The 14,604-nt window shown below is 37.2% G+C and overlaps 2 protein-coding genes and 1 pseudogene across 4 annotated transcripts; all 3 read left to right on the forward strand.

Moving 5' to 3' along the window:
* The first annotated feature begins 479 nt into the window (after window positions 1-479).
* LOC124840846 (uncharacterized) lies at window positions 480-2,169 on the forward strand. The gene has a single exon (XM_047316972.2). It carries the CDS (start codon window positions 755-757, stop codon window positions 1,706-1,708), a length of 954 nt encoding a protein of 317 aa, XP_047172928.2. The 5' UTR covers window positions 480-754; the 3' UTR covers window positions 1,709-2,169.
* A 2,286-nt stretch (window positions 2,170-4,455) lies between these two features.
* On the forward strand, window positions 4,456-6,473 carry LOC124840848 (2-oxoglutarate-dependent dioxygenase 19-like; annotated as a pseudogene). Its single transcript, XR_015783359.1, has 3 exons — window positions 4,456-5,055; window positions 5,386-5,713; window positions 6,002-6,473. The product of XR_015783359.1 is annotated as a 2-oxoglutarate-dependent dioxygenase 19-like (transcript).
* Window positions 6,474-6,982: 509 nt separating this feature from the next.
* Window positions 6,983-14,245, forward strand: OXP1 (oxoprolinase 1). Of its 2 annotated transcripts, XM_047316974.2 has the most exons (3): window positions 6,983-7,214; window positions 7,251-7,301; window positions 10,285-14,245. In XM_047316974.2, exon 3 carries the CDS (start codon window positions 10,310-10,312, stop codon window positions 14,102-14,104), a length of 3,795 nt encoding a protein of 1,264 aa, XP_047172930.2. In that variant the 5' UTR covers window positions 6,983-7,214; window positions 7,251-7,301; window positions 10,285-10,309; the 3' UTR covers window positions 14,105-14,245. The 2 variants fall into 2 exon arrangements, with proteins under 2 accessions (XP_047172930.2, XP_087959931.1); XM_088103805.1 differs by lacking the exon at window positions 6,983-7,214 and having other exon boundaries at window positions 7,229-7,301.
* Window positions 14,246-14,604: the final 359 nt, after the last annotated feature.

Consider the following 14,604-nt stretch of genomic DNA (forward strand, 5'->3'; position numbering starts at 1 on the left):
AGTTATTTTAAAATTATATTTTATTTGACAAGAGAGATATATACAATCTCTATCCACAACTTTCCTACAAAACAATATATCTATCGTTACATTCTTTTTGTCCCTATACAAAAGTTGCCCACATTTCTACATTGTTTATAATTAATTTGTGGCTTCCTTGGCTTAGCTAGGTCATTTCAAGCTAACTACTACTGCTACTTACTATGCCTTCTTTTTCTTTAACAATATAAAGTAGAATAAAAAAAACAGTCCTCTCGTTCACAAGTTTGCACGTTCAGAATCATAAAGATGATTAGATTTTAACACTTGAAACTCTAATTTGGTAAAGTGCTAATTTTAGTAAATACCAATGCTTATTATGGACAAACATTTTTGAAAAAGAAAACAAATAAAATAATTTTTTTTATAAGACTTCTATATGAACCACTCGTTAGTCCTCGCAGAAAACAAAGGCTCTGTCTTGACAAAATGAAAGAAAAAATAAAAGGCCTTTGGGTTTTTGGTGGGTTGGGCCGAAATAAAAACAGTAAGTGCAGTCACACCGACATAGGAGCCGCCATGAAAATAAAATAGATGCAAACAAAAAGTAAAACAAGAACCGCGTCAAAGACTGAATTTAAAAAGATGTTTCTTCCTCTTACGTTAGATATAATCCTTAGTCAATGTTCCAACCTCTTCTCACCTAACCCTTCATTCATCCCTTCCAATCCAATCTCTTCTTCCGTTCCCTTGTTCCCTTATTCTTTCTCTCTCCATGGAGCTGCATCACAGAAAGTTACTTGAGCCTCCATCTCCTCCTGTTTACATTATTAAACCAAATCCCAACAACCACAAAACCACATTCTTGATCGTCGGTTTTTCTGTTGTAGCCGCCGTTTTCGTTGTCCTCTGCTCCTACGCCATCTATGTCAAGTTTTTCTCTCCTAGGAACAGGTCTGTGAGGAGAAGCTTGTCTCGGCCTCAAACTGAGGAAGATTTCTTGGACGAAGAAGCACATGGCCCTGTGGTTGACCACCCCATCTGGTACATCCGCACCACTGGCCTCCAACAATCAGTGATCGGTTCCATCACCGTTTGCAAGTACAAGAAAGATGAAGGATTGATTGAAGGGTCGGAATGTTCCGTTTGTTTGAGCGAGTTTGAAGAGGACGAAAGTCTCAGGCTTTTGCCTAAGTGTAACCACGCTTTTCACTTGCCTTGCATTGACACCTGGCTTAGATCGCACACCAATTGCCCCATGTGCCGTGCTCCTATTGTCACTGACCCCACTAGGGTTCCTTCCATGGACCCCAATGCTTTTGGTTCCAGGTCTTTTGAGGAAGTGGAGAGTGGTGGTGGAGAAGAACATAATCATGTTCAAGCTCAAGCTCAAGCTCAAGCCCAACACGGTGATGATTTGTTGAGGGGTGAGGAAGAGGGAGAAGTTGAAGCGTGTGAAACTGAGAACACGGCTTCAGAAGTGGTCGCTGTGCAACCAAGAAGATCAGTGTCTCTTGATTCTTCTTCTGCTGCTAAGATCAGTCTTGCTCTTGCTACTGTTGTGTCAGGAGATTCTCATGGAAATAATTCAAAGAGAGTTAAAGGTGGTTGCAGTTCTTCTTCTTCTTCTTCTTCCATCAAAAGGTCACGATCCTTCAATGCCAAGCACTTAATATCATGGTATGGGCGCAGCCAGAGAAAGCCAAACGCTCCATTGAGAAGCTTCTGATGGATTGGAAGTTGGAATTCTTGGCTCTGTAAGTTCTCAAGAGAAATGATTAATTAGGTACTCTGGAACCTCCTGCGTCTATAGTCTTCATTAATCTCTATACAACATACACTCACCTTTTTCTGCTGTTTATGAAAAAGATTAATAACGCTTTAATTATAGGTTAAATAGAGATTAACGAGGATCATAAACCTAGTAGTTTTCCAGTCTTTGCCAACTAGAAGTAGTTTCTGACTCTCAAAAAGGTGAGAGTTTGAAGGGTTTATGTGTGAATGAATGAAACAGGCCGTGTGATGATCAAGTGTACCTACAAAGTATAATTGCTTTGTTTGCCTCAAGGTAGCACGTGTGATATCTGTTCTGTTTTCTAAGAGGCAATGTAACAACCACTTTATGTGTATACCTTTTGTCTCATCCAGCATGATGCATGGATGAAAATAAATGCAGGACATATTCTCTAACTTTCAGCAATTAATGTATAGTAATATCTTATGAAATCATTTTGATCCTATTCAAAAGGTAAAAGTTATTAATAATGAAAGCTAAACTAGGTTTCAGAAAGTGCAATTGGTAGCAATTTGATGATGAAGGAGATTTCAGAAACTCAAATTCACGAGCCTAAAACGCAGTCTCAGGAATTAAAGTTCCCTAGAATGATTTCATAATTTGTCACATTGTAACATGTTTTAAGAGCTGGTCAGTGGATAGTTGAAAAAAACGATACAAGAAATTGGTCATGTAATAAAGCCATGACACCAGATAACAAAGAATGTCCCTCTTGTTCTTTGCTATATATGGTACAACCAGGAATCTAAACCCATTTAAGAAATTAGGTTATGCATATTTCAGTGTTTGAGTTCACTGCCAATAAATTTCTTAGGCAGACTCAAAAAAACAATAGAAATAGTTTTAATCCGCCCAAAACAATTAAATTGAACTACATTATTTTTAATCAATCTAATCAATTTAGTTTTAACTATTTCATTTACTATAGATTGGCATGTTTTATACAATAATTCTATTTTCAAAAAAATAAAATTAATATTATTTTTTTAAAATGTTAATATATATATGTGTGTATATATATATATATATATATATATATATATATATATATATATATATATATATATATATATATATATATCCAATCAGGTTAGATGAAATCAGATGCAGCAATTTATCAATTGTATTCTACACAATAGAGAAATTGTCCGAGGATTGAGAAATTGCATATTGAGTAGTTCTAGTATAAAAAACATTTTTCTTATACATTTATTTATTTGTGGCTTACTTTTTCTATAAATTAATTATAAGAAAAATACCCAAGATTACCCCTTTTATTTACCATCTTCCTTCTATTCATTCTCTGCTTTATTTTCTTTATTACATTATTTACTTCGTTTACCAGTCTCAATTCTTTTCTTTTTATAAAAAAAAAAATCGATCTAATTCTAAATTTAAGGTGTATAGATCATGTGTCAAAACAGATAGTTGGATTACGAATTGATTCATGAATTGATATAAAAATGAATTAATTTTTTTATTTTAATGAATAAAAAGTTGTGTAATCTGACTTCATTTATCATAGTAAATTAACTCATTTAATAATATTTCACTCTTTTAATTTATTTATATATTAATTATAATATAAAAATATGAATTAAATAATATTATAATTTTTAAGAATAACAAATTATCAATTTACATAAATAATTATAATAAAAAATTATGAAAAATAATTAAAAAATAATAAAAATTGTTGTTTGGTGAGTTACAAATCAAACAAATCAACTCTAACTTGTTTAACTCATAGATTAAACAAGTTTGACTCATATTTAAAAACAATTATTCTTTCTCCAACCCAACCTAATTCAAATCTTTAATGAACCGAATTAACTCGGAAATTGGAATTCATTTTTTCTATTAGAACCATTATTCAAATTAAAATATATCAAGATATAATACTTTCTATTTTAATATCTTCCATGCTTCGCACATACCTACCCACCAATTAAGTGATATTTACATTACTTTAATTTTGAGATCAAGAAATTAACATTTATTTCAAAATTCATATTTAACAACATTTTCGTAACATAGTAGTATATTGTGTATAATATTAAATATTTAAATATAATATTATTTAGATTGGTAATATTTGAATTATTTTATACTTATTTATTAGAGTGTCATGTTATACTTTAGTTACAAAAATTAAGATTGAGAAAATCAATTCAGGAGTACAAAAAATAACAATACAATGTGGTAATGAATAGAAACATAATCTATGTAAAGTTGAAACCTATCTGAATATTATCCAAACAAATAAAATAAACTATGTTATATATAACTAATTGTTTCTTTGTCAAAATTTATAAGATTATGAATGTTTAATATGAATTACGTTAGATTTTAATTAGTTTTTGTTCTAAATAATTTAATTATTTTTTCTTTTGAATGATCAATAGTTAAATATTTATTTTAATTGATAAAGTCCTTGTTATAAATGTCAAATTCATTGGTAACCTAACCTAATAAATAAATAGGAAGAAAACAGACAACCTTATGCTAGGAAGAAAATAGGCAACCCAGTTCCCCCGTTTATCAAAAACCTCTTCCAAAGTCTAATTTGTGACATATGCGATAGTCACGAAAGGACAAATGAACACATGAATGGTGGCTAACTTAATGCTTGACACGTATCAGATAGCTATGAACCGAGTAATGATAAGAACTTAACCCCATTTCCATCAACTTGAATGCCAAGGCCTACTCATATTTGGTCACTATCCAACTTTCTCTTCATTTTCATTGATTTAACTTCTGTAATGGCTACAGCAGCTTCTGAGGTTGGCCAAGTACAATCCGATAACAGAAAAAGTTTCACAAGCGTGAAAGCACTCACTGAATCACCACAACTTACTTCCCTACCTCCTTCATACACTTACACCACATTCAGATGATGAGCATGAGATAGTGACGGACCCAGAAGAAGATGATCCAATTCCTGTCATTGACTATTCTCTCTTGGTCGCTGGCACACCTGATCAACGGGCCAAAACCATCCAGGACTTAGGCAAGGCTTGTGAGGAGTGGGGGTTCTTCATGCTCACCAATTACTTTGTGTCAAAGAGCATCATGGAGAAAATGGTTGATGAAGTTTTTGCTTTTTTCAATCTTAGAGAGGAGGAGAAGCAAGAGTATGCAGGTAAGGATGTGATGGACCCTATAAGGTATGGCACCAGCTCCAATGTTTCAATGGACAAAGTCTTGTTCTGGAGGGATTTCCTTAAAATCGTGGTGCACCCAGAATTTCACTCTCCTATGAAACCACCTGGGTTCAGGTTCTACCTCACTCTCTTCCACCTTTTCTCTCAACTCCTAAGAGCCTCTTTGATGACAGTTACTTATAACTTGAAAGGTTCTTAACTTTAAGAACTAACTCTTAAAAACATAGGCTGTTACATATATTTTGCATGCTAAAGATATGTTAGATACGACAAGTGTAAGATACATGTTTAAGTATTTATAAAGAAATCATAAAGCATGATAAGCATATCCTTCAAATATGTGTTAGTTAGATTACTGTTGGTGATGTTAAATGCAGAAGAATGTGTAGTAAGTAGTGACTAAGATATTCTGTATGCAAAATTTGGAATGTTTTTGCTGTGAAGGGAAGCATTAGCAGAGTACAGTAGAAGAACCTGGAAACTGGGAAAGGAACTACTGAGAGGAATATCAGAAAGCTTGGGATTGGGAGTTAATTACATGGAGCATAGAATGAACCTAGATTCTGGTTTGCAAATGGTAGCTGCAAATCTGTATCCACCTTGTCCACAACCTGAGCTTGCAATGGGAATACCCCCCCATTCTGATCATGGCCTTTTGAACCTGCTCATGCAGAACGGGGTTAGTGGCCTTCAACTGCTTCGCAATGGCAAGTGGATCAACGTCAGTTCCACTTCAAACTGCTTGCTAGTCTTTGTGTCCGATCATCTAGAGGTACACAAGAACAAATGCTAGTTAAAGTTGTGTTATATTAGATTACTTGATTTGTTACTTGGTTAAGAAGTTTGGTACATATGGTTAGCCCTATGAGATCTGCAAATATGAGAAATGTGTAATTATTTTTATCATCTTTTATCAATCAATATTTTACTTCCAGAGACTTATTTTCTCTACTTGACTTATGCTTGTGATATCTCTCCCTCTCATCCTCTAATGATTTTGTTTATTTTCTAACGGCAATTTTAATTGTGATATCCTCTTACCCTTTTGTTTCTGCAATAGGTTCTGAGTAATGGAAAGTACAAGAGTGTAGTGCATCGAGCAGTAGTGAGCAACAAAGCTACAAGAATTTCTTTAGCAGTAGTAATTGCACCATCCTTGGACACTGTGGTGGAACCGGCTAAAGAGCTGCTAGACAGTCAAAACAATCCTGCAGCTTACATTGGGATGAAACATAGAGACTATTTGCAACTTCAGAGCAGCAACCGGCTTAATGGGAAATCTGTGCTAGACAATGTTAAAATCTGAATTTGAATCATATAGAGTTACCTCAAGCTATTGGCTCTAAAGTTAGAGTTTGAAGCCAGTGTTCTGTAAAGTATAATAAGCAAGCCAAAGGGATCTGGTTTTCTATGATCATCTTATGAGAACAAATCTGATTCTACATGCCCAGACTACGCAAATTCTATTCCTAAGAGCAAGATTAATTTTACCTGCTGAATAAAATAAAAATCTTACTAGTTTTTTCTTTTTATATTTAAAATGCAGAGTATTACTATGACTATCAAAACACGTAATGAAACATGGAGATTAAGCCTTGAAAAGCTTATCCTAATGAAGTTCATATCAGTCTTCATCCTCGTGAATTGTCTTGTCTCACATTCTTCATTGCATACTGATAGAAAGCAGGCCCAGGCCAAAGCGAATGAGAGATCAGGGGAACATTTTTCTGTTTCATAAAATAATTTATAAAGATAGTCTCTGAGTCTCAACAAGGTGAGGGTTTGAAGGTTTTTGTGTGAATGAATGAAATAGGTCGTCGTGTGATGAGCAAGTGTACCTGTAAAGTATAATGGCAAATTATTATTAAATTCTAACAAAATAATATCATATTAAAAATAAAATTTAAAATATACTTAAAAATTTATAATTATTAAAATAAAAATTGTGAATAAAATATTTATAAAATTTTAACTTCAAATTCAATCACAATTATTTATTTTAGTTAATTTATTTATTTAACATTTCCCAGTTATCCATTTCCATCCGACGAGTCCAGACATTTACTTGTCTATTTGATTGGCTGTTTTTCTCTGTCCTACGTGCTAATTTGGGTACACACAGTCGTCATACAGGGTTTTGGGCGCCCACGACGAAACGCTTGCGAGCCACCACCATCGCACTGAAACCGTGAGCACTGTCCACCACCGCACAGAAACAGACCATCACCACGCGAGATTGAGAGAGGAGGCGCGCGACACCACGCACCACGCGACGCGAGGGAGAGCGGCGCCGCGAGGGAGAGCGGCGCCGGTTCCCACAGCAGTGGCGGTTCTGACAGTAGCGAAGCCACCACGAACAGGTTCGCTGTGCAATCCCTTGATTTTGCCCTGATTTCCCTGATTGTGTTTTCTGATTGTTCTGATTGATTTCGGTTCTACTGATTTTCTGATTGTGTTATTGTCCTGTGTGTCTATATGAATTGTGTTATTGTGCACTGTGTGTAGCATTCTCTGTGACAGAGGTTGCATTTTGCGTCTATGCTTATCCTTTTTAAATTTCATTTTCTGGAATAGGATTAGTAAATCTGGTGGTTGCATAAACTGACTTCATTTTTAAATTAATGGACTAGTCAATTAGCTCTAATGTAACATCCCAAAAATACAGTCAAAAACTATATAATAGAATAATCACATTAATTAATAATTCAGATCAGTCTTTATACTAAAATAAAACCGGACGTACGTTTACGGCCGAACAGCCTTACAAAAGAGTTACAAACCTTAAACTGAACAGGTTTAAAAAGTCTGACCGAACGGTTTACAAAAGCCTATACCGAACGGTCAAAATAAATCAAAAGGGAAGGTGATCGAACGACCAACTTACAGTAGACTACACTAATGACTGAACGTCCTACTCAGTCTTCACTTCTACCTCGACCAAATTTTCTTCTTCTAGCGCCTCTTCCAGCAGCTCGTCTCCTTCTGCTCACATCCACACGGATGATCATTGCAATGACAAAGACGGACATACCAAACAAGACAGGACAAGAAAACACAGGGTAAGCTTATGTAATTTAATTCAGTTACAATCATACAATTCATATCATCAACACACAAGATAAATTTAGTCATACGTTTCATACAAAGCCGAATACTAGACTGACTGTCCGGACTATATGAAATCTGCGTTGCTACAGGCGTTCGTGCACCCGGGTGATGTAGTAACTGGGATGCCCTCAACAGCTGCCACCCGAGGTTAGTCCTATCTGTCCAAAGTACCCCTAAAGACTAGGACCTCCTACCGTTCCCACACATGACCTACCCTCCTCTACGTGAGGACGAGTACTCACGGAACATCAGGATGAACCGCCAGCTTAGCATGCCCACAGTCATACTTTACAAATTCAATAATCATCCATGAGTCGTTCCTCCTTGGAACGCTCGTTCAATCCACAACATTTCATTCATCTCATATTTTCTTCATCTTTCGTTATTACTCTTCTCAAATTCATCTTTCATTATCAATCAGTTAAATTCCACCTTTGTTCAAGGATTCTTAAGGACACCCAATACCGAACGTTCAATCCTCACTCAGAAAGAGAACAACACTAGGAACGAAACAGAGAAGTCTCACGTCCAGAATAGAATAAGACCGAGAGGGTTACTGTCAGGTTGAGAAAGAAACCAAGCACAACTAAATGTTACAAGAACGACTAGAACGAACGTTACTTACAATATGAGTCAGTTAAATGAACTGACTCTCGTGAGCTCAAACCAAACACCTCAAGAACATGCTAAGTACTAAGGCTCTAGGCCGGAACCAATGAATGTAGACACGTCAAGACGTTTAAAGAACCATACTTAGAAGAATTCACATAAAGAAACCTAATGGCAGTCAATGACCGAACACGGTAGAGGGAAGTTCTATTTAAATTGGACGAACGCTATTTTCATCAAGATAGATCATACCATAAACGAGTACAAGCACTTGGTATAAGACCGAGCACTACTCATTACGAGCGCTTGGTATGAGACCGAGCACTACTAAACTTATAATAGAAAACTTAATAATTATAATAATATACTATTGGATTTTTATTTAAGAATAACTAAAATATACAAATACATATAAAAAAAAATTTAAGTTTATCACCGAATATTCAGATGCAACTACGCTTGGCCGAACGCTCAAGCATATCATTACCACCTGAAGATGCTCGTCCTCAACTAGGATTCTTTCCAAATGAAAGAATCCAATTCTAACCAAGATTACTAAAAATACCGAACGGTCAATGACCGTTCAGTGACGAACACACCCTTTCATAGGGAAATTTCATACCAGAATTCTTTATATTTCAACTCATCTCTTAACCTATAGTTTCATAACTTTATACATTCATATCATAATCAATTTTCATATTTCATACCCTTCAAACATAGAAATTTCATATATTTCATACATCATAACATAGCACAATCATTTTTCATATCCAATCAAGTCAATGAACGTTCATGCAACACATAATCATACCAATTAAATTAATAAGCTTCCCTTACCTCTTGAGCATGAACGAACGTCCTAGACAGGATACGATTCGCCTGACTACAATTTCTTCTACTCTCGACGCTCAACAACTCTTCAAACTAAACCAAACAACAGAAAAACCAACAATGGCTCAGACAAGACGACATCCTGCAACCAGAACTTGGTTTGCATGTACCGGAGAACGAACGGCTAAAAACAAGGAAACTTACCAGTTCAGAACTCGAAACTGTTCGGTTCAAAATGAAGCTCTGGACGCCGGGAGTGCTTCTACGGTGCCTGAACGGAGATCGGAGTAGAGAAATGGTGAGTTTTGGTAGAGAGAAGGGAGAGCTTTTAGTGAGAAGGAGGGGAAATGGAAATTATCAGAGTTTGAGGAAGAAGAGTGCATGTAGAGAGTGTGACGTGAATTTCAGAAAAATCAGTTTTGTTTAAAACGAACGTCCGCTCCTCTGCTGACACCTGCATTCCATTATCTGATTTCTGACTCCCCTCAGCTTGACACCTGGCGTCCGTTCAGAGGGGTTTGGGTGCGTTTTTAATGGTTCTGACAGCTAAATGCTAAACTGGGCCTGTATAAGTTCATTTATTAACACGACATTACAGAAAAAAAAAATACCAAATTAGCCAATGATTTTTCTGATATTGTTTGGTGGATTCATGCAGTTTCAAGGAAAGTGAATATCTGATGTTTCTAAACTTTATAGGAAAATGTAATTCTTTGGTGGGTATATTATACGTAATTTATGTTATTTAATAGATACTATGGTGATTGGATTTCAATCCATTTGACTTTGCAGGGGCTTATAATTGTGGTCCAATAGGATGGGGAGTGTTAGTGAAGGGAAGTTGAGGTTTTGTATAGACAGAGGGGGCACATTTACTGATGTGTATGCAGAAATCCCGGGTCGGTCTGATGGCCAAGTTTTGAAGCTTCTGTCAGTTGACCCTCTGAACTATGATGATGCACCGGTGGAAGGGATAAGGAGGATCCTCGAAGAATTCGTTGGTGAGAAAATTCCACGCAACTCCAAGATACCCACTGACAAGATTGAGTGGATAAGGATGGGTACAACTGTAGCAACAAATGCACTTTTGGAGCGTAAGGGAGAAAGGATTGCTGTGTGTGTGACTCAAGGCTTTCGTGATTTGCTTCAGATTGGGAACCAGGCTCGCCCCAGCATATTTGATTTGACCGTGTCAAAGCCTTCAAATGTCTATGAAGAAGTTGTAGAGGTTGAAGAGAGAGTTCAGCTTGTTCAGTCTGAGGAAGAAGAAAATCAGGGTGCTTCTTCATTACTGGTTAAAGGAATTTCAGGTGAGCTTGTCAGGATTGTGAAGCCTCTTAATGAAGAAGTGCTGAAGCCTATACTGAAAAGGTTATTGGAGAAAGGAATTAGCTGTTTGGCTGTTGTTCTAATGCATTCATACACTTATCCACAACATGAACAACAGGTTGAGAAGTTAGCTTTGAGTCTGGGATTCAGACATGTTTCTATATCATCTGCTTTGAGTCCCATGGTTCGTGCTGTTCCTCGTGGTCTAACAGCTAGTGTAGATGCTTATCTGACCCCAGTTATTAAAGAATATCTGTCAGGATTCATCTCCAAATTTGATGAGGGAATTGGAAAGTTGAATGTTTTATTTATGCAATCAGATGGAGGACTTGCTCCTGAGAGTTCCTTCTCAGGGCACAAAGCAATTTTGTCTGGCCCTGCAGGAGGAGTTGTTGGTTACTCACAAACTCTTTTTGGGCTTGAAACGGATAAGCCATTAATTGGGTTTGATATGGGAGGAACATCTACAGATGTGAGTCGATATGCGGGTAGCTATGAGCAAGTGCTAGAAACCCAAATTGCTGGTGCCATCATTCAAGCACCTCAGCTGGATATAAACACTGTAGCTGCTGGCGGTGGTTCAAAGTTGAAGTTCCAATTTGGTGCCTTCCAAGTTGGACCCGAATCGGTTGGAGCACACCCTGGTCCTGTATGTTATCGGAAAGGTGGAGAGTTGGCAATTACTGATGCCAACCTAATTCTGGGATATGTTATTCCTGATTATTTCCCTTCTATATTTGGGCCAAATGAAGATCAGCCTCTTGACATCGAGTCCAGCAAGGGAAAATTTGAGGAGCTTGCTAGACAAATTAATGCTCATCGAAGAAAACAGGATCCATCTTCAAAAGACATGTCGGTAGAAGACATTGCACTTGGGTTTGTGGATGTTGCCAATGAGACAATGTGTCGTCCAATAAGGCAGTTGACTGAAATGAAGGGACATGAGACAAAGAACCATTCACTTGCATGCTTTGGAGGTGCTGGACCTCAGCATGCTTGTGCTATTGCAAGGTCATTAGGTATGAAAGAAGTGCTTATTCACAAATTGTGTGGGATCTTAAGTGCATATGGAATGGGATTGGCAAATGTTGTAGAAGAGGCACAGGAGCCTTATTCTGCAGTATATGGAGCTGAATCTATTATTGAGGTCTCACAACGAGAAGCTGTTTTACTAAGACAGGTAAAGCAGAAGTTGCAAAATCAAGCATTTAAAGAGGAAAATATTTCAACAGAGACGTACTTAAACTTGAGATATGAAGGTACAGACACTGCCATCATGGTCAAAAGACAAATAGCTGAAGATGGACAATTATATGATTATGCCACTGAGTTTGTGGGATTGTTTCAGCAGGAGTACGGTTTTAAACTCCAGAACAGAAACATTGTGATATGTGATGTTAGAGTTCGTGGTATAGGAGTTACCAATATATTGAGGCCCCAGGCTATAGAGCCTGCATCTGGCAGTCCTATAGTCGAAGGCTACTATAAGGTTTACTTTGGGAATGGTTGGCAGGAAACACCTCTCTATAAGCTTGATAAGTTGGGTTATGGGCACATGATGTCTGGCCCAGCAATCATCATGAATGGCAATAGTACTGTGATTGTAGAGCCCAACTGTAGAGCAACCATAACCAAATATGGAAACATCAGGATTGAAATAGAATCTCCTTTGACCAGTATTAAAATATCAGATAAAGTTGCGGATGTTGTACAGCTCTCCATCTTCAATCACAGATTTATGGGTATAGCTGAGCAGATGGGAAGGACACTACAAAGAACTTCCATTTCAACAAATATCAAAGAACGACTTGATTTTTCCTGTGCTCTTTTTGACCCTAGTGGGGGCCTAGTTGCAAATGCGCCTCATGTTCCTGTCCATCTAGGTGCTATGTCTAGTACAGTTCGGTGGCAGCTCAGTTACTGGGGTGAGAATCTAAGTGAAGGAGATGTTTTGGTTACTAACCATCCATCAGCCGGAGGTAGCCATCTTCCTGATATAACTGTTATTACACCTGTTTTCTTCAATGGGAACGTGGTATTTTTTGTGGCAAATAGAGGGCATCATGCAGAGATTGGGGGTACTACTCCTGGAAGCATGCCTCCATTTTCAAAGTCCATATTAGAGGAAGGAGCGGCCATTAAGGCATTTAAGCTTGTGGAAAAGGGCGTCTTTCAAGAAGAGGGGATCATTAAACTTCTGCAGTTTCCAAGTTCTGATGGTCAGGGAAATAAGATTCCAGGATCTCGCAGAATTCAAGATAACTTATCAGATCTTCGAGCACAGGTAGCAGCAAATCAAAGAGGAATTACTCTAGTTCAAGAGCTCATTGTGCAGTATGGTCTGGAAACTGTTCAGGCTTACATGAATTACGTACAGGTGAATGCAGAAGCAGCGGTAAGAGAGATGTTGAAGTCTGTTGGTCATAGCATTTCATCCAAGTCAAATGAATTTGCAACTATTGAAGAAGAGGACTACATGGATGATGGATCCATTATTCATTTGAAACTGAGTATTGACTCTAATAAAGGAGAAGCAGTTTTTGATTTTGCTGGGACAAGTGCTGAAGTTTATGGTAACTGGAATGCGCCAGAAGCTGTAACAGCTGCAGCTGTCATATACTGTGTTCGCTGTTTAGTGAATGTTGATATTCCTCTCAATCAAGGTTGCTTGGCTCCAGTGAAGATTCTTATCCCAGAGGGCTCATTTCTCTCTCCTAGTGATACTGCTGCTGTAGTAGGGGGTAATGTCCTTACATCACAGAGGATAACTGACGTTATATTCACTGCATTTCAAGCCTCTGCTTGTTCACAGGGATGTATGAATAATTTTACATTTGGAGATGATACCTTTGGTTACTATGAAACCATTGGAGGTGGAAGTGGAGCTGGTCCTACTTGGGATGGGACCAGTGGGGTACAGTGCCACATGACAAATACAAGAATGACTGATCCTGAGATATTTGAGCAAAGATATCCAGTGATTCTGCACAAGTTTGGACTTAGAGAAAACAGTGGTGGAGATGGGTTTCATAAAGGTGGCGATGGTCTACTTAGAGAAATAGAGTTTAGGCGCCCAGTTATTGTTAGCATTCTTTCTGAGAGGCGTGTCCATGCACCAAGAGGGCTCAAGGGAGGGAAAGATGGTGCTCGTGGAGCTAACTACCTTATAAAGAAAGATAAACGAAAGATTTATCTTGGTGGTAAGAATACAGTTGAGGTGCTTCCAGGTGAAGTTCTTCAAATTTTGACTCCTGGTGGCGGCGGATGGGGTTCTCCATTGTAATGTTTCTTGTCTGTTGGATAAGAACATTGTGAGGAACCACTTTATGTTTGCTGTTTTGGTTACATGGCATCAAAAGTTGTCTTGTTATTATGGATTGATATCCTATACACATCAATAAAATTAAAAATAGTTGGATCTCCATCTTAATATATATTTGTTCAATTATACCCTCAACATGATCACACAATTTCCTTAACTGTTCGCTTACACAATTTTTTTTTTTTTATTTCATAATGTTGAGATGCTTCTATCAAACATAAAATCTGTGCAATCTTTCTCAGAGATTGGATCTCCAATCTTCTGTTCATTCATTCTATTCTTATGCAAGTGAGGGGTAGAAAAGGGTTTTTGGGAGCAACTATACCTGATAAGGTGAAACTCTTCTGCTGTCAGTGTTTGAACCTGCAAATTAAATCTATTGACATTTAACTTCAGTGTGCATCTAGTTTTTGACAAGTACTAATCTAAGTTACTTTTGTCTTGGTCAATTTTTCTCTTTT

The sequence above is a fragment of the Vigna umbellata genome, chromosome 1 (assembly GCF_029865625.1).
Source record: "Vigna umbellata cultivar VRB3 chromosome 1, Vumbellata_1.0, whole genome shotgun sequence".
NCBI lineage: Eukaryota > Viridiplantae > Streptophyta > Magnoliopsida > Fabales > Fabaceae > Vigna > Vigna umbellata.